At 37.5% G+C, this 21,752-nt stretch overlaps 1 protein-coding gene across 3 annotated transcripts in view; it reads right to left on the reverse strand.

The window, feature by feature from the left end:
* Nucleotides 1–21,752, reverse strand: part of AIG1 (androgen induced 1) — a 285,135-nt gene that overhangs the window by 107,084 nt on the left and 156,299 nt on the right. For 2 of the 3 annotated variants that reach the window (XM_075203234.1, XM_075203233.1), the window contains exon 3: nucleotides 15,110–15,211. In XM_075203234.1, coding sequence (XP_075059335.1) covers nucleotides 15,110–15,211 — 102 coding nt within the window. Of the gene's footprint in view, nucleotides 1–11,438; nucleotides 11,577–15,109; nucleotides 15,212–21,752 lie in introns of those variants that run through there. The other variant, XM_075203235.1, reaches the window with a different exon arrangement.

Genomic DNA, 21,752 nt, shown 5'->3' on the forward strand with positions numbered 1-21,752 from the left:
AGTCTCTTTTGAATCTTCACAGGCCCTTGGAATGCATATAATTAGATGCTTTGGTTCCACCACTACACTCCTATCAAGTCCCTGAAGTGACTCTAATGATCCCACATGACTCACGGGCAACACTAGGTACATATATAGAAGGAACTTTGCTTAAGTAAAAATGATTAACACACCTGGTGGTCTTATGGGGTTCAGTGAACTTGTACAGTCGCTCCTCCAGTCCTCATTCTATGGACCAAAGTGCAGCAATGCTTGAGATCCCCCTTTACTGGTTATCCAGTGAAACAGATGCTGCAGTGATCCTGGGTGGGTCCGCAGTACAAGGCTGCATCTTCTGTTGCCCATGTGGATGGGGGGACAGGCAATGGTAGCAGAGACCCTCCCAGTAGCTCCGATGGGTTCTGATAATCTGAAAGCTGCTGGAAGTCCCTTCAGGCAAAGCACCCCCACAGAGCTCAGAGTTACAGCTGCTGACCCTGGCTAGCTACACTTTTGGGATCTGGCTCCAAGCCTCTTGAACGCAAATTCAGCTGGAAGGTAGTGCTAGGCACTGGAGACAGAGCCCTGAAAGTAAATGTGAATGGGAGATCTGGAGACAAGACTCCACAACCGATTCTTAGATGCCGTAACTAGACATTTTAGAGCCCTGGGTGAGACAGGGCACCGGAGCCCCCCATCTAAGTGGGAGTGAAATTTGCCGAGTGGGTGTGGCCAACCTAATGTGGGGGTGTGGCTAGCACTTTACTGAAATAATTCGGTGGGGGGAAGGTTGTGAGTGGGAGACTGAACTGAGATCACAGTCCATAATTTCGCTATGAGGCCTGGCCTGTTCTGCTCATTTGGGTAAAGTTCACATATGTGATAGTGTACTGCAGGATTCTATAGGTAGTGTATTGTAGGATTATTTTTGTTTGTCTTTACCTAGACATTAGTTTGTACAACATTATTAAAATAACACCCTTAATGCTGTGGGAGTCAACATTATTTTCTATATGGAGTGATAAAATCCAGACCAATTAGTAACATGGCATGTTTTGGGCTGCCAAGTTATGTGTTGTCTATAACTGTTGGTATGTAATTAATGAGTACAATATCTTTTATAAGCATCTGTAATAAATCGCAGAAATAGCCGAGTCACAAGCGGGATAGGGAATAAGAAGGTATTAAAATATTCCTTGTCAACCGTATCTTAATATAACTCTAACAGCTACCAAGCTGCAATGTGAGCCTTAATGGACTGTAGCTATTGGCTTCCATCACGATAATTCATATGTTCATATAAAAAGTTATTTTTCTACACACAAGTGAAAGAAAATGAGAGAGAGAGACACTGACTTCACCCCTTCAGTTCCGCAGGAGAGAGAGAGACTTCACCCCTTCAGTTCCACATGAGAGAGAGAGACATCACCCCTTCAATTCTGCAGGAGAGAGAGAGACTTCACCCCTTTAGTTCTGCAGTGGAACGCACATGCGTTCCACTGACAGGAAGTTCGGCATTTGGAACGCGAACTTGCGTTCCAAATGCCGAACTTCCTGTCAGTGGAACGCACATGCATCCCACTGCGGAACTGAAGGGGTGAAGGTACAGAGGCAGGTAGCAGGCGGCTGCTGCGCCCCCTTGGCAACGGCACTGCCCGCACCTGCCTCGTTACGGCTCTGCTTAGATCTAAAGTGACCCAGCTGATCCTTGTGCACAGAAAAGCAGTCAGCTTGGGATGGTTAAGGGAGCTGGTTTAACCTCATCTAGACTTGTGTGCAAAAACTGTATAAAAGAAGGACTACGCACCCCATTTAAAGTGCATACTTGTGGCACTACAAATGGCAGCATGCATTTGTGCCCAAGTTCATGCTGCCACTTGTAGTATGTACTTTAAATGGTGTCCCCTCTTGGAAATATTAAGTGTTGCCACACCATAAAAAAAAAAAAATTATTGCTCCACTGGTAATGAAATAGTATGCCACTAGAATATAATAATAAAAAAATCCCTTACATATAATCATTAATTACATTTTTTCCACTACTTAATTCATAAAATACTTTGGCCCTTGTAAGATAATTACTAATCATTTTTGCCCTTCTAAACAAGAAATCATGATTACCCTCACAATTAAAACTTGTATTGTGCCTCCTGCTATGTTAAGAATGGCCAGATAGCTCTAACAGCAAGCCTTTTTTTTCTGTTGAATCTCAGGTAGTTTCTGTTTATGTTGAATTTCGGTCGGGTTTCTGTTGAATCTCCTGCGAGACTGACTATACTACCAACATAATAGGTGTTTTAAAATCGACACACATCACCAGAGATTGGATTTTGAAATATCAAAATTGAAGGTATATGGCGACCCATAAAATCACTGGTGATCTCAAGCGATTTTTCAGCAGTTTGAAATTGCTGAAAAAAGTCACAGCTTGATACATTTACCCCCTGTAGTTGATTGGCATTGTGGGTGAATTCCTAACCAGTATTACAACACAGAGACAGAAAACCTAGACTTCTTCCTGGCCCTCACCACTAAAAAACTGTTGGAAATTAACTTCAAAAGTATTAATTTCAGATGGCAAAAGGATTGAATCCCTTTGAAAACTTGAAACCCAATTGTTCCCGCCTCATATATTCCATTTTCCATTGTTGCTTGAAAATAATTATTCATCTCTTTATAGGCCGGATGAACTTGGTCAAAATTAATGTACTCCCCAGACTCCTCTATCTCTTACATGCTCTACTCATAAATATCCTCTCCTGTACCATACCATCCTTCAGTAACTATTTTCATCTTTAATCTGGATGGAAAAGAAGCCAAGAGTAAAAACACATATCTTTCAGCACTCAGTGTTGGCCGGAGGATTAGGTGAACCAAACCTTAAGACATACTCCTATGCAACTCAGAGCGGTACATCCAATGGCACATTTCTCCTGGGTCTCGAGTCTGGCACTCTTCTCCTGGGTCTTGAACCGCCTCACTCCCTATGAACTCTCAGCAATTACTTGGTCCCAAGGCCTGTTCTCATCTAACAATTATACATTTGTACCATGGGAACCTGAAAAGACTCCCTCTGGCCACAGGACTATTTTATATTGAATATCATCAAGCTCTCCTTCTGACTTGTTTATAACAGTCTGGTTTACTAATACACCATTAGTAAATCCTCCGTTATAAAGTAATGATGTAATGACATATTCCACTCTAAATGTTGACAGGTCTATTTCAGTTCATTTATAATGTAATGTTGAAGCTTAATAGCATCTTCTTGTTACTTTAAACTATCCTATGCTTATACTGAACCTGGCAGCATCTAACAATCTATTGCCATGTGTGTACAGCCTTACCCCATATAATTGTCCTGATAGGTCCGAATGCAACTTGCACACAAATTGCGGTTAAAAAAAAAGAACAGAATATGAGCGTAATTCCACCGTTCATCCACCACTTCCCTCCCCTGTGCTGCCCTTTAAGTTGTAGGCAGTCGTAAGTGTTGTTTGTGTTCAAACATGAATTGCCAGCAATTGGGATAATTGGTATAAGGTCTGTTTTAGAGCATGCGCAGCGCTATTTCACACAAGATATGTCATTCAAATGGACTTAAGTCTGAACATGAATCCGGCCCCATATATCTATTATGGAGGTGCTGACAGTGGCATCCAATGTGATGCCAGTTCATGTAAGAAAGTGTATAAATAGTTTTATGTAAGATGAAAGGGAGTAGGGAGCAGCATGAGGCTTGGACCACCTAGAGGCATCAGTGCAGGTAGAGCAGCATTCTCACCGAACACATGAGCAGGAGTAGGACTTTTTTTTAAAAAAAAAAATTGTCTCATAAAGCTTCTGGTTTGTCTCATATACCAGAGTCTTATGGTGCAAAACTATGGTAAATAAAGAATGTAGGAGTGGTAATAAAATGCCACTTAAACAATTGTCACACATATTGACTTAAGACATATAGACTATAGAAATAATACATTTTAAACACTGAGATCTTTTTTTTTATAATTGTGTATGTATCTGTGAGGTTTTCTTCTTGTTCACAGAGATTCCCTGCTCTGATAGACCTGTTATTTTTCCTTAGCAACTCCTAGTCTTTGCTATGGTTTGTAAACTGGCAAAACCTGCATGAATCCAGCATGAAGGAAATGCTGGAAGTTCAACAGATTTCAAAACAGTGAGTGAGCCAATTTAATAGCTGTAATTCATCCTGTTCCCCAATAAAAGTAATATTACTGGGTACATTGTGATCGTATGCACAGTTGAATTGGAAACACGTTCAAACATGATTTTACTGTTGTGTAAATTAATTTTAACACTCTCAACTAAGAAATGTCTGATGGTCTAAAGATAAAGGGCCTGAGTAAGGAGAGCAAAGCATAAAAATAGAGTAACTTTGCACCTGGGCAAAACCATGTTGCATTGAAGGGGGAGGTAAATTTAAAATGTGGGGACAGATTTATAGTTGGGATAGGACATGTCCTAGATTAACTTTAAACTTCAGTATAAAAATAAAGTTGTCAAGTATTTGTGCGCTACATGAAAAAATAGCCAGTATTTAACTTATGTGCAAAATACTAAAGTAATTTGCACCCCTTGCATTGTAACATGGTTTGTCCCTGAGAATATTTACTCCTTTTTTGCCTTACATTCCTTAATGACTTAGGCCCAAATAGTAGTTTATTAACATACGGGATGATGCACCTCCTATCACAAATGACAAACATATTAGCAGTCACAGGGGAGTTATGCAAACATGGCATGATGACACTACATATCGGTCAGATAACTCTCAGGTATCCTATAATGTTTAACCGCTGTACATTATTTGTTATATAAAAGAACACCCATACAGTTTACAGATCTAATACAGGGGATTATCACATGTAAACATTACTCATGTACGAGTGCACATTCATGGCTTAAATGGTAATAATTGCAAAATATATTTGCTAATATACAGTCAAGACCATAAATATTGGGACATCGACAAAATTCTCATATTTTGTGCTCTATACACCACCACAATGGATTTGGAATGAAACTAACAAGATGTGCTTTAACTGCAGACTTTCAGCTTTAATTTGAGGTAATTTAAATCCAAATCAGGTGAACGGTGTAGGAGTTACAACGGTTTTTATATGTGCCGCCCACTTTTTAAGGGACCAAAAGTAATGGGACAATCGACTCAAAAGCTATTTCATGGACATGTGTGGGCTCTTCCCTCGTTATTTCATAATCAATAAGCAGATAAAAGGTCTGGAGTTGCTTCTAAGTGTGACATTTGCATTTGGAATCTGTTGCTGTCGACTCTCAATATGAGATCCAAAGAGCTGTCACTATCAGTGAAGCAAGCCATCATTAGGCTGCAAAATCAAAACAAACCCATCAGAGAGATAGCAAAAACATTAGGTGTGGCCAAATCAACTGTTTGGAACATTCTTAAAAATAAAGAACGCACCGGAGAGCTCAGCAACACCAAAAGACCCGGAAGACCACGGAAAACAACTGTGGTGGATGACAGAAGAATTTTTTCCCTGGTGAAGAAAACCCCCTTCACTATAGTTGGCCAAATCAAGAACACCCTCTAGGAGGTAGGTATATATGTGTCAAAGCCAACAATCAAGAAAAGACTTCACAAGAGTGAATATAGAGGGTTCACCACAATATGTAAACCATTTGTGAGCCACAAAAACAGGAAGACCAGATTCAAGTTTGCCAAACAACATCTAAAAAAGCCAATGTAGTTCTGGAACAACATCCTATGGACAGATGAGACAAAGATCAACTTGTACCAGAGTGACGGGAAGAGAAGAGTATGGAGAAGAAAAGGAACTGCTCATGATCCAAAATATACCACCTCATCAGTGAAGCATGGTGGTGGAAGTGTCATGGCGTGGGCATGTATGGCTGCTTATGGAACTGGTTCCCTTGTATTTATTGATGATGTGACTGCTGACAAAAGCAGCAGGATGAATTCTGAAGTGTTTTGGTCAATATTATCTGCTCATATTCAGTCAAATGCTTCAGAACTCATTGGACGGCGCTTCACAGTGTAGATGGACAATGACCCGAAGCATACTGCAAAAGCAACCAAAGAATTTTTTAAGGCTAACAAGTGGAATATTATGCAATAGCCAAGTCAATCACCTGACCTGAATCCGATTGAGCATGCATTTCACTTGATGAAGACAAAACTGAAGGGAAAATGCCTCAAGAACAAACAGGAACTGAAGACATTTGCAGTAGAGGCCTGGCAGAGCATCACCAGGGATGAAACCCAGCATCTGGTGATGTCTATGCCTTCCAGACTTCAGGCTGTAATTGACTGCAAAGGATTGCAACAAAGTATTAAAAAGTAAGAGTTTGATGTAGGATTGTTTAGTTTGTCCCATTACTTTTGGTCCCTTAAAAAGTGGGAGGTACATATAGAAACCGTGGTAATTCCTACACTTTTCACCTGATTTGGATGTAAATTCCCTCACATTAAAGCTGAAAGTCTGCAGTTAAAGCACATCTTGTTTGTTTCATTTCAAATCCATTGTGGTGGTGTATAGAGCCCAAAATATGAAAATTGTGTAGATGTCCCAATATTTATGGACTTAAATACTTTCACAGAATATAATTCCAGCCATATATTTTATGGGCAGGGTTAGTGGTCGAAATGAAAATTTAAAAGTGCCGATATGGAAAATGTAAGTGAATGGAATTTAATGGTTTTATAATGAGTGACGGTATGGCATATCACTGTACACACCCCCACTTCAACCACTGGGCAGGATACTAAAATATTTAATTAGCACTGAGAATTGATCTCCTCTTCAAATTTCAAATATTGGTAAACATTTTCACCAGTGTCATTAAGTCAGTAATGCCTGCTTCTCATTTCCATGTGATTAAAATCTTCTGGTTTTTTACATCACTATTCTGCATAAGGAAATAAAATAGAAATACATTTTAAGCATAATTGTCTACTCTCCCGGAGTTTCTGGGAGGCTGCCGAATTTCGGGGAGCCTTCCTGGACTCCCGGAAGAGTAGGCATCCTCCTGCACTTGGAGGCAGGGCTTAATGATGCAATTTTGCTTCATTAAGCCCCCCAACCTGCTATAAAATGCCGTGATTTTTGGCATTTTGGGATCTCCCAGAGGAGAGTTTTGAAAAGTTGGCAAGTATAATTTTAAGACATATTGTAACAAACATTTTATACACTTGTGAAATACTGTACATTGTATTTTAATGATTTTCAAGATTTTTACTTATTATTGTATTGAATGTTTTACTGATCCTTTGTATAAAGCATTATTTTACGCTTTTGTTTTATTTAACACTTCATGTTCTGATCGCATAATGTCTTCTGATGCTTTTGTCAAATATAATGTGCAGGCTCCTTGCAGAACAGAGGGCCACTTGTGGGCCACCCCGGAAAAACATCATGTAGGTCATCAATAATGGATCTATGCTTATGTTAATTTGCAAATGGACGAAAGTCCTAAGGCATTAATTCATATGTAGGGGGGCAGTACGGTGGCTCAGTGGTTAACACTTCTGTCTCAAATTGCTGGGGCACCCGACCAGGGCCTTATCAGAGAGATTCCTCCCACATTCCAAAAACATTTGTTAATTGACTGCTGCAGAATTGGTGTTGCTATATAAATAAATGGTGATGGTGGTAAGTATGATATCAACATTAAAACTAGAGATGTGCAATGACCCACGCGCTTTGGTTTTGGATGCAGTTTTGGTCCTAAAACATCTTCGTGTTTTGGTTTTGTTGCAGGTTTTGACCAAAAATCCTGAAAGAGTTTGGTTTTGGATTTGGATTCAATTGAAAATTGTGAAACATAGACAAAACTAATGCATACTTACCTACTCTCGGAAACTTGTTTCCGGGAGAGGGGCGTGACTGGAGGGCGGGGCGCGACCAAACGCGGCATTTTGGCTAAAATGGTGCGATTCACAGAGAATCACGTCATTTTAACAAGGGAGTTTCGGGATGCGAGAGAAATGCTAACTCTCGGGGGAGCCCGGGAAACTGACCCGAATTTTGTGAGTCTCCCGGACTTTCCGGGAGAGTTGGCAAGTATGAACTAATGTGATTTTAAGCTGTTTTTGCTCCTACATTACTATTTATAGCATTAACATTCATTTACACTCTATTTTTTAATAATCTCTTCTCAACTGTCCAAATTTTCACGACTTTTGGCAAAAGCTGGCTGGCTAAAATTAGTGACAGTGTAGCGAAAAAAATACATGGTAGTTACTAAAGTCAACGTTTTGGTCCTACATTTGGATCTTTGTCAAGACAACCACATAAAACAACAGAAACGATAGATATTGAAAAGAAAAACACATGTTTTGCAATTGTTCTGATATGGTTATTCTCTAGCTACATATTCTAAGGTATCATGTCAGATGATATATTTTTTCATCTGCCTTTCATGCTTTCTATGTAGCTTTGTATCCATTTTGTTGATTTTGTACTGAGAATTTTTTTCTCTCTAATTTATAAGAAACAGAAAAACACATGTAGTTACCTGACTTCTTATGCAGTCACAGACTGTTTTCAGATGAAACTCATGATTCATCAAAAGGTGATAGTCTGCATATCACTGCAAAATATATGAGGCAATAACTCCGTTGTATTCTCTATGAGGCACGCTAAACAAGTGCCAAAAACGGAAGTATATAAACGAGTTTTCACTATAACAACAAAACTCAGCGATTCCTAGGTGAGTCACTGTACACCTGCCTAGCGGGTGTATATTCCCCATGAGTACCTAAGATATGTACCAAGGAGATGAAATAGCGCAACTTTATTATCAAATGCATACTCCGGCAGTGTGTGTTCCAACTTGGAACACATTAACCGGAAGTACAATGATACATTTCCTGTATAACAAGCGTTTTGGTTTCATATATTCCTGGAAATTACGTTTTGCCTCGTTTTCAGGTCCGATTTTGGCGTGAAGAATCGAGTCGTGTTTTATATGTACTCAGAACCCCAAATCTCTGATCTATCGGATTTCTCTGAATCTGAGCCACGCACATATATATCACTTCTTTTTAAAAAAAATCACCTTTAACTTACCATTCAATCGCCCTGTTCTTCGAGTCAAATCCTCTTCTGTTCTTCGTCACTGTTCTGCGCTCCTCTGTGCTGTGCTCGCAGTGAATGTTGGGTGTGATGACGTCATCATGCCCGACATTCACTGTGAGCGCATCACGGAAAAGGGGACTGGGGAGTGAGCCGGATCACCACCTGACCTGAGCGATCAGGTGACTGCAAAAGGTAACTTTTTTTCTTTTTTTTTTATAGGAGTCATCCTCGGGCCCCCTTGTCCGCTGGGCCCCCGGGCACCTGCCCATCGTGCTTAGTAGGAAAGACGGCCCTGATCACATCACACCCTTGATACATATAAAAAGTGACAGCTCTGCATACTTAGTACAGTTATGCCACAGTGATAAATAGCAATAACACCCTACAGGTATTTGCTATCACCACACCATTACAGGTACAGCGGTACCCTAGGGAAGCCTGCTGCTTTGGGCCATGTACAGTTGCACTCTCCATCCCTATTGAAATCTGCCATTGAGCGCCTGAAGTGATATATTCTATAGATTATCATTGCATAAAAATTCCTTGTAAACGACAAATGTACAAATCATTTCCGAAGAAAGGTCCTTAAAAAATATAATGAATAACAAACAGGCAAAATGTCAATTTCAGTACATTTCTTAGTCAATGAAGGGATGTAAGTATTTATTACATGTGTCATGTAATAAACACATATATGGTTGAATATGTTAACTACATTGGTAGTTATCATATTATTCTACATTTCAAAGAATAAAGCACTTTCTAAATTATTTTCATCTGTTATCGTCATCCTGAGATGGCGGTAACAGAGCAATTATTATGGTGGCAAAACAGCTTTTTTTGCAAGAAAAATTGCCTGCAACATAATGCATGCTGTTTTTTAATTTAATATCATGCTATGTTTGTTCCATTTTTGGACCAAGGAAATCAATTGAATCTTTTCATTCAATTAAATTTATTAAAACACTATGATGGTATGATTATATGAGCAAACAAACAAAAATAGTAGAAAATGTTTGTATGTATTTTATTGCAGAGAAATCTATGCAGGTCACAAAAGTTGGATTCAAAATCATTATTCTGTAATTCTGCCAACATGCAATGACTGTTAGACATGATTATAAAATCATATTATTGTATGTCAATAAATCTGTTTAGTGTTCATCCCATACAGCAAATACTGAGAATTTCCAGGACCACCTTAACTCATTGGTGAGCAATTAGTAAAGATCACATAAGCAGCACCTCCTTATTTCAGCTAGTAACTAAAGATTTGTCACTTGTTGTTTTCTTTCATTTGGTTTAATACGAGAAAAAAGCAACTTTAGGGCTAGAAATAGGTGTACCGTATGTGCTACATTTAGTGGTGGAACTAATAATAGTTCTAGAACTGGGGCAATGGTTAAAACTTCAGCTAAAGATTTGGCTTAGTTTAGAGCTGGGCTAATGTTAGGGCTAGAGTGATAATTAAGTCTTAGATTTAGGACCAGCATAAGAATGTGTTTTAATTCTGTAGAATTTAGTCCAATCAACATTGTCCTACTAACATACTGTTTGAACAACATTTTATTGTAAAATGAAAACAGTGTACATCTTAAGAATGCAGTGCTGGAAAAAATATATTAAGCTGAAAAGGGACATCGTTTCATCTTAAACCTATTGTAAATACCTTCAGTAATAGGTAAACTCTTTGCTTTTACACATATGTCTTCAATTGAAAGAAATGCAGCTTGCCAGGTCTGAGCAGATCACAAGTCTGAACACCCAAAGGGGTGGAATTCTGTTGTCATGGTTACATGTCAAATAAATAAATGAGATACCTAGGGAAGCTTCCACATTCTTGTGGTCTGATTAAGTCATATTTACCATATGCTTGTATAAAAGCAATTGAGTTTTAACTGCAGGCCCATAACAAAGTGTTCCATGTTTCCACACCCATATGGCACTGTTAAATACATTCAGGGTGGAAAAATACCCTTCAGTGCATTTATGCCTTAGAACATTAAATACTAAGTAAGTAATCTCTTTCGCTTTCCCTTGATGCTTTCTGTATAATGCAACAACTATTGGTTTTGCTGTGTATATAAGTGAAAGCACTGATAGAAACTGTAACTGTAGATTAGATGAAATGCTTCACAAATAATCTATAGTATCAAGGTGGAGTGACTGATAAATTACCCAAGTAAACATTTTATTTTGTTCTCACCGTGTAAAATGAATAACACAGCCAAAATAAAAACATAATTTGTTTTTTAGTGTAGCAAAAATAAAAAGATTTGAAAAAAATTGAAAATACTTACATGGGACATAAATATGTAATAATGTTGAATATATCGCAATCAATACATTTCCAAATGATATTCTATGACCCAATGATCACTTTCTTAGTTTCCTACTTCTCAATAGGCAGAACAAATTGATTAGCCTGTAATTTAAGCTGTTTACCTTACTTTTCACCTCCTTATTAATTATTTCACTAAAACTTTTGTTTCTCTCAAACTGAAAGAAATTAAAAAACAATAAACAGGTACAAAAAATATTACATAACTTTGTAAAATATGCTGTGTTAGCTAAAGAATGGAAACATACCATGGCAAATATTGCTAATGTCAACAATATTCAACTTTCATTAACTTGTACTGACCCATGTCATACAGTGGTTTAACACATTTGGTCCAAAGACATACTGGTAGGTAGACATGAGCAAAGTTCTGTTGAAATTTTGTGCAAATCAAAGTTTGCGATGGAACAGGCCATTTCACAATGGTGTACAGGTCCAGTCATAAAATCTGAAGTTCCATATCTGCTTCGCAATTGTGTGAAATTACCATTACTAGCTGTATTTTGTAAATTCACATTTCACAGGATTCATAATTTATAAATACAGCTACGAAAAAAAATGGTCAATTTATTTTGCGCTGTGGTGGGGTTTGAATTCTAGGCAGAAAAATAATAATACAGGAATTCGGCACAGAATAGTTAAGTCCACATTCCCAAAGTGGGAATCACAAAGCCTCTAGTGAGTTCTAAAATGTTAGTAGAAGAGTATTGATATATATTTTCATTGGTGTCAGGGCCGGATTAAGGGAATGGAGGCCCCTGGGCTAAGGGGGACTCCATTCCCCCGTGAGGGCCCCCCCCATGATCCGAGCTGCCCGCGCCTCCCCCCGGCACTTACCTCCTTCTCCGGCGCGCTGTACGCTCTTTACTGAGGAGATCTCGTGAGAGTGAGACTCACGAGATCTCCTCAGTAAGGAGACTACAGCGCGCCAGTGAAGGACCGCAGTGAAAGTGCTCAGCAGCACTGGTCGACCGATCAATACTGCTGCTGAGCACTTTCAAGGGCCCCCTGGATGCCATAGGCCCCTGGGCTGTAGCCCAGTTAGCCGTATGGTTAATCCGGCCTTGATTGGTGTTAGAAATAGTAGTAGAATGTAGGTGGGTATAAGACATTAAAGTCACACTCAGTCATCAAGGTCTGCCTATTATTCATAAATAATGTTTTCTACTGTAAGTAGGGATTACCTGTGAATTAATATAGACAAGGTTGGAAAGTCTATAATGACATTATTGTCAGTTTTAAAAAGTGGACAATTCTAATGGTGACAGTATTATTAGGTCGACAACTCTACTGTAGACAGTATTATTAGGTCGACAATAATATTCCTAACCCTGACTTTATCCCTAACTCTACCCCTAAGCCTAACCCTATCTCTAATCCAAACCCCAACCATATAATACTGTCTACATTTCAATTGTCAACCTAACAATGCTGTAAATATTACACTTGTCAACCTAATAATACTATCAATATTTCACTTGTCGACCTAATTATACTGTCGACGTTTTAATAGTCGACCTAATGTTGTCCACTTTCTGAATGTCGAGTAAATGAATGTGTAGCTGGCAACTGCATACCTTTGAATCATGGTTAAATGGTCTCTAGTTATGTCACTGTATCAAATTAGGATACTTTGTATATATGTCAATAAATATATACTGTTCATTCTACCACAAATGCAAAGATATTTGTGAACTTATTTGCTGAATATCAGTACTAAACAATGGGACTTTTGATCGATGGCTTTGTTGTACCTCTCTAAATAGTTTTTAGCAACTGCAAACCAGTATACCTTGATTTCCCATTTGTGTGAGGTGATTTTATATATTTAACAACAATTAGTACCAGCGTGCACAGGCCTTGTTTCACTTATTTTCTCATTTAGTTATGGCTTTTTTACTTTATTTAATTCCCATTCACCCTTTACTAATTGTAGGAGAAATATTAGCATTTTCTAAACATAAAAATAATACTACTGATAATAAAATTCTTCTAAGTATGATTATTATCACCAGTTAATCAGAAATTGTTTCTGTATCTGTTATGTTACAAATAGTCCGTTATGATTCTACTCAGAATTTAAGTGATCAAGAAACCAAAACAACTATTCTACCATTTTGATGATAAACTGTGCACCGATTTATTGGAGTCAATGTATGCTATTTTTCATGGTTCGTCAATGAGCACAAAAGTATGTTTTTCCTGTGATCTTGAACTGAATTTCATATCTTGTTTTCTTGTATGCATATTTTCAATTATATGGTTAAAACTGGACATTCCATATATTTGTATGTCCTGCACAGTGTCCAAAAGTCTTAGTACTTAATCAAAAATAATCTACCATGACTAAAAAAGGAAAATTACAATTGAAAACAGTAATAGATGCCCCATGAACAAATATATTTTCTGAAAATTCATACTCTAAAGAATCAAACTTGCTGAAATTTTAGGTGAATAACTGTGGGGGAAATGCCAACAGTTTTTTATGGGGAGCAAGTAAACCCTACAAAAAATAGTCAGGTATATATGGATGCAGGGGAATTTTTTCATTGTTATCTATTTGTTGTTAGTTTATTGATGTATATTTTCTTTTCTTTTTATCTCGTTTTCTTTCAGTGTAAACAGTAGGGGATGGGTGAAGTGGGTTGCGTACTATATGGCGATGGTGAATCTGTCAACAGTCAGACTGTCGATGCCAAAAATCTTTTTTTCCAAGCTGGAAAGCTTTTTTTGGGTCAACCATGGACCTTCACAATAATTGTATTAATTTTTTGGGAGAAAACCACGGGTTATCGGAATAACTTTATTAGGTTTTTTGTTTGGGGAAATCGAGGACCATAATAATTTTATTAGGTACTTTCTTTTGCAACAACGACGGACCATTGGAATAATTAACTATTTTGTGTTTGTACTGCCGGCGTGTCCAATGGCTACAATGCATTGTGGTTGTCAACATCACTACAACATTTTACACATGTCAACAGTATAAATATTTCGACAGTCTGACTGCCGGCATTTCCAGTGTCGACAGTCCTACTGTCAACAGATTCACCATTGCTGATATTTGTTTGAGAGAATTATCTCTCCCCCAGTGAGTAACCACTAATGTCCACATATGGAGTCATTTGGAGAATGCTGCCTTATCCTCATTACTGCATCAGGTATTAATAAACCGATCATCGGGTATTAATAAACTGGTAAAAAATTATTCTGAATTGGATGGTTCCGTGTTCTTCTTTGCACTACAACATCCTGCTATGAAATTAACTACTGTTTACTGTACTGAGACTAAATCTACAGCTACTAAAGTGCTTGCAATACATAATGCCCATTCTGAGACTGAATTCTAGTCTCACCATGAAGAATCATAAATCTCTGACATTACTTTATAATATAAAGTAAAATGGCCCACTGAAATAAATGAAAATAGATATTATATTGCATACATTACAAACATATACATAGACATGAGTTGATTTCAATATATCTATTAGAAATATTTATCTATATACTGTATATTTAATATTTGCATATAATAAAGAAAGAGCATTAGATTTTATCCGGAGGCATTACTATACCTATAACAATTAGCACTCTTAATACTATATATAAATATATATATATATATATATAATTTTTTTATATACCTTTTACATACAGCTATGAATTTAACAATTCAGAGAAAACTTACCATTCCATGGTTTAGCCAAGGCGGTATGAAATTATCCAGTAGCTTTGGATACACAAGTTCCCTGTCATATATGTAAAGGCCCCAGAACATTGTCACTACAAACTGTAAAAAAATAAAATAAAACAGGGGCATAAGCAATGTCATTATGCTACACAGGTAATATATTCAATATAGAGAATATAGATGATTATGTGTGCTTCTTTGCTTGCAAAAATCAAGGATCACAACTACTGCATTTCAGAAAACAATATGATTACACACATTTATCAATAGATGACTTTCCTTATAGGTGCTAAATTCATCCTCTATAACTAATAGATTTCCTAATGCATAGATGGCTACCTTAGCTTACACAAATGTCTAGATATCTGCTGGAATATATTGTTGCAGGAACATATTAACAAATACTATATCAAAAACAATATCGCCTGTTAGCCCTAAATTCAACTACTGAGATTGCTTTGCCGTAATATCTAAACTGTTACTCTAGCACTAAAGAAAGATTGGTGTACCCCTACTTGCATTTTCAACACCTGTTGAACCTGGAGTGTGTATCTAGGTTACTATGGGAAGCAGAAAAGTAGGAATTCATAAAAAAAATCAACTTGACCTTCAAAACGCAGATGAAAGTCTACAAATCAAACGTTATTATAAATCGCCTTACTTAATATGCATGAATGTAGTTTGTTACCAAAGCTACGGTCACCTGATTATAACTTATTTAAGCTATAATGCTTATTATTATATATTTCATAAATAAATAATTCTTGTATCCATTTTACTTGACTACAGTGCAACTGAAATCTATTCATTGTATAAATCAAAATGTAGACTTTAAGGTTATATAACATACGTGTTCATTATACAGTCTCCTCTATTGCTTTTTGAGATGTACACACATACAGCACATTGCTACTTAAAGGTGAAATCTACTAAATATAGATTATTTTTGCCAGGTTTAAATCAAGAAAAATCGCCATAAATTGTCACAAAAAAGCAATGAATTTATTGTCCAAGCTCTAAGCTGCCATACAGTGAGTTTCTTCTAAAAAACATGATTTACCATCATCACTTTAAAATTCTCTTAGCTATCGAATTCATTTCAAAAGGGTTTCCAGCATGGGAATTGCATGTAGAAGCCTTGAAATGAATGGACAGTGGAAAAGGAAAAACAGTGGGTTTGGATTATCATAAAATAAAAACATGAAGAACAAACACAGTAAACAAAAACCAAAAACTGAAAACAATCCAATTGTTTATTTAATTGTTTGCTAATTAATAATAGAGTTGTCATTTGTTGTATTCCTGCATGGGTTACAATCGTCCTAGGAAAAACATATATATATATATATATATATATATATATATATATATATATATATCAATACAGTAAAAAGAGATACAAATGGTGCAAGTAACAACAATGATAAGGATATAAAAGTTCAAAAGGTGCAAACAGTAAATAGCATATACATGTTGATACCAGATGGTTGGTCCGGAAAAGATTGTTTCTAGAATAAAGCAAAAGCAAGGTGCCTCATAGTGTAATATTTTAGGTATAATGGAACCTAAACTGGAATATATGCGTACCAGGTAAGACTTGTCAAATGGCCTTATTAGATGGTGGATCGCCTTTATCTGGATGTTCCTCTGGATCTCGCCAAATACATAAGAATAATGCAGAAAAAAACAGTAATAGTGTAGTACTTCAATACAACCCCTGGTACACCTCGCGAAGGGGAATGTCACGCCAGTGGTGCAAAAAACAGTCCTTCCACATAAAGTCACCACTCAGTGAGACCAGAAGTGCAGTATCATAGAATAACACTTTAGAAGGGAAAAGAGCCTCACATCCAATTTCCCAAACAATCTAATCAAACTATGCGTACCAGATTCAAAATGATCACCAGCACATCAATAGTACATCATAGAAATCGTACTTAGATCAAAGATGTCTGCCCTTAGATAGTCACTTCCATAGGCGGTTGTAGGAAGGAATAATAAGAGGAGAATATAGTGTAATATGTATTGCACAGTGATTTATTAAATAAAAATGCAAGAAATGCACTCACAAAATGGAAACGTGTAAAAAGCTTTTCTCATAGCAGTTATTTTTCCACAATACATATTTTTTTGCTTTTTGGCTTTACCTGATTCCCTATTACTTTCAGTAGCTACACAGGAACATATATATATATATATATATATATATATATATATATATATATATATATATATATCTCATCATCATCATCATCATTTATTTATGTAGCGCCACTAATTCCGCAGCGCTGTACAGAGAACACACTCACATCAGATATATATATATATATATATATATATATGTATATATATATATATATATATATATATATATATATATATATATATATAATTATGTCTTATTTTATGATGCTAAAATCATAATATTACGAATAATGGGGCTAACAAACAAATGTTATGCCACACAGTAGTGCCCCAGTTCAAATTATGTCACATAGTCGTGCCTCCCATTCATACCATGTCATATTTGTGCCCCCAATTTATAGTATGCCCCATACATATATATATTTAAATTTTTAACATATTGAAAAGTATGTATTTGTATTTTGCTAACTAAATTTAGTTTAGTTTCACAATATGACAGCCCAGCCCGGCCAGACAAAATTTCACAGCAGATTTCTATTTTTCTTATTTTATAATTTTTTTTAATCTTAATTTTATTAAGAATGTTTAGTAGACTTTGGCACAAATTTAGGATGGTTTGCATGGAGACTTATTCTTATGAGTGTATGTGAACAGCTGCAATACATGCAAAGTGCTTGTTGCTATAGCAACTTGTTACTTACAAATCTTTATAGTTCATGATGTAATTATGTAGCATGAAATAAGCAACCAGACCAAAATGTCAAGTGATATGTAAATGTCACTTTATGGACAGACAATCTGTAGTGTATGTGTATATATCTGTATATCTATATATCTATATAGAGATATAGGTAAAGATCTAATATATAAAAACCTAGCGGCGTGTGTTAGTGTGTGTGTGGAAAAAACTATTTTCTCAGAAAGGGCTCATACAATTGACCTGAAATTTGGTATACTGACATTATTTGACAAAAAAATTATAATAGTGAAGTCAGTTAACTTCCATCATCACCCCTTCCCCCCGTGGGAGGGGTAGTAAAGGCTAAATTTACGAGTTGAGGGCTCAAACTCATTTTCTTGAGATAATTTTACCTCATGAACACACATGCTGTGTTAGTGTGTGTGTGTGTAGGTGTGTGTGTGTGTAAAAAACTAACCGGTGACAGAGTGCTCAAGCTGCAGCACCACCGGATGGGCGGAGTTATATACTACACTGACCTACTAAATTCTTAGCATTATCTAATATATAAAAGCCTAGTGGCGTGTGTGTGTGGCGATGAAGATGACAAGAACCTTTTTAACACCTTAAGTAGCTTGATTTGACTAGAATGCATGAGTATCATGCACGGGTTAACTTGTATATACATATACACCGATCAGTCACAACATTAAAACCACTGACAAGTGAAGAGAATAACATTGATTATCTTGTTACAATGGCAACTGCCAATGGGTGAGATGTATTAGCAAGTGAACAGTCAGTTCTTGAAGTTGATTTGTTGGAAGCTGGGTAAGCGTAAGGATCTGAGCAATGTTCTGCTGGGAAACCTTGGGTCCTGGCATTCATGTTTCTTTGACACATGCCACCTACCTAAACGTTGTTGCAGACAAAATACGACCCTTCGTGGCAACGGTATTTCCTGATGGCAGTGGCCAATTTCAGCAGGACAGTGCGCTCTGCCACACTGCAAAAATTGTTAAAAAATTGTTTGAGGAACATGGCAAAGGGATCAAGGTGTTGGCTTGTCCTCCAAATTCCCCAGATCTGAATCTAAAAGAGCATTTGTGGGATGTGCTGTAAAAAAAAGTTTAAGCTTGGTGCCAGATACCACTGGACACCTTCAGAGGTCTTAGTGAGTCCATGCCTTGAAGGGTCAGAGTCAGTTTGGTGCCACGAGTGAGAGCTATACAATATTAGGCAGGTGGTTTTAATGTTGTGGCTGATCTATATATATATATATATATATATATATATATATATATATATACATACATACATACAGTCAGGTCCATAAATATTGGGACATGGACACAATTCTCATATTTTGGGCTCTATACACCACCACAATGAATTTTAAATGAGACAAACAAGATGTGCTTTAACTGCAGACTTTCAGCTTTAATTTGAGGGAATGTACATCCAAATCAGGTGAACAGTGTAGGAATTACTACGGTTTCTATATGTGCCTCCCACTTTTTAAGGGAGCAAAAGTAATGGGACAATCTACTCAAAAGCTATTTCATGGACATGTGTGGGCTATTCCCTCATTATTTCATCATCAATTAAGCAGGTAAAAGGTCTGGAGTTGATTCTAGGTGTGACATTTGCATTTGGAATCTGTTGCTGTTGACTCTCAATATGAGATCCAAAGAGCTGTCACTATCAGTGCAGCAAGCGATCATTAGGCTGAAAAATCAAAACAAACCCATCAATGAGATAGCAAAAACATTAGGTATGGCCAAATCAACTGTATGGAACATTCTTAAAAAGAAAGAATGCACCGGAGAGCTCAGCAACACCAAAAGACCCGGAAGACAACTGTGGTGGATGACAGAAGAATTTTTTCCCTGGCGAAGAAAAACCCCTTCACAACAGTTGACCAAATCAAGAACACTCTCCAGGAGGTAGGTGTATATGTGTCAAAGTCAACAATCAAGATAAAACTTCACATGAGTGAATATAGAGGGTTTACCACAAGATGTAAACCATTGGTGAACCCCAAAAACAGGAAGATCAGATTAGAGTTTGGCAAACAACATCTAAAAAAGCCATTACAGTTCTGGAACAACATCCTATGGCCAGATGAGACAAATATCAACTTGTACCAGAGTGATGGGAAGAGAAGAGTATGGTGAAGGAAAGGAACTGATCATAATCCAAAACATATCACCTCATCAGTGAAGCATGGTGGTGGAAGTGTCATGGGGTGGGCAAGTATGGCTGCCAATGGAACTGGTTCCCTTGTATTTATTGATGATGTGACTGCTGACAAAAGCAGCAGGATGAATTCTGAAGTGTTTCGGGCAATATTATCTGCTCATATTCAGTCAAATGCTTCAGAACTCATTGGACGGCACTTCACAGTGCAGATGGACAATGACCTGAAGCATACTGCAAAAGCAACCAAAGAGTTTTTTAAGGCTAACAAGTGGAATGTTATGCAATGGCCAAGTCAATCACCTGACCTGAATCCGATTGAGCATGCATTTCACTTGATGAAGACAAAACTGAAGGGAAAATGTCCCAAGAACAAGCAGGAACTGAAGACATTTGCAGTAGAGGCCTGGCAGAACATCACCAGGGATGAAACCCAGCGTCTGGTGATGTCTATGTGTTCCAGACTTCAGGCTGTAATTGACTGCAAAGGATTTGCAACAAAGTATTAAAAAGTGAAAGTTTGATGTAGGATTGTTTCGTTTGTCCCATTACTTTTGGTCCCTTAAAAAGTGGGAGGCACATATAGAAACCGTTGTAATTCCTACACTGTTCACCTGATTTGGATGTAAATTCCCTCAAATTAAAGCTGAAAGACTGCAGTTAAAGCACATCTTGTTAGATTCATTTCAAATCCATTGTGGTGGTGTATAGAGCCCAAAATATGAGAATTGTGTCGATGTCCCAATTTTATGGACCTGACTGTATATATACATACATACATATATATATTGTAACAAAAGGAGGCATTTAGCTGGCAATATGCAGAGAAAGCAGGGAAGTAGAGTAAAACATTTGTGCAGTAATGCACCTAGATTGAATGTAAAGACCTATGTATGAAAAGCAATAGTTTAAATTTGGTTTAACTTACATGACTTGAAATCCTTCCTCTCAGCAAACAGACAGGGTGTGTCTGTTTGAATTACAGAGCCAGTGATGGGCGTTTCCTTTTAAAGAGAAGGTGGGTGTGTCACCTGTCCATCGAGCTAAGGCTGGGGGAGGAGTATCAGGTATAAAAGCTTGTTTATATCATTTGTGCACGGAGATCAACGCTGGGTAAGCTGGCTGGTCTTGAGAGAGCTGAGCTTTGTCTAGCTAGCGTTTAGGGTCTCCAAGCATATACACAAGTTAACCCGTGCATGATACTCATGCATTTTAGTCAAATCAAGCTACTTAATGTGTTAAAAAGGTTCTTGTCATGCATTTGGGCCATAGCCCAGGCCTCCTCAGGGGAAGAGCGTTACTTCCCAACGCAAGCGCCCTTTTTTAACGTGGTTTTGTCCACATGTCACCACCTCATCATTTTTCTCCATCACCACATCCTTCATCTTTATCGCCACATCTATACAGATGTCTATCCAGACACAGGGATCTCTCTCAGCGGTCCTGAGTATCACACTCCTCTCACTCTGTCACCCCCGGCAACCACCAACCACTCCCCACTGTCACCCCCGGCAACCACCAACCACTTCCAACTGTCACCCCCAGGAACCACCAACCACTCCCCACTGTCACCCCCGGCAACCACCAACCACTCCCAACTGTCACTTCTCCTTCAAG

This window comes from Mixophyes fleayi, chromosome 3, assembly GCF_038048845.1.
Source record: "Mixophyes fleayi isolate aMixFle1 chromosome 3, aMixFle1.hap1, whole genome shotgun sequence".
In the NCBI taxonomy this organism is placed as follows: domain Eukaryota; kingdom Metazoa; phylum Chordata; class Amphibia; order Anura; family Limnodynastidae; genus Mixophyes; species Mixophyes fleayi.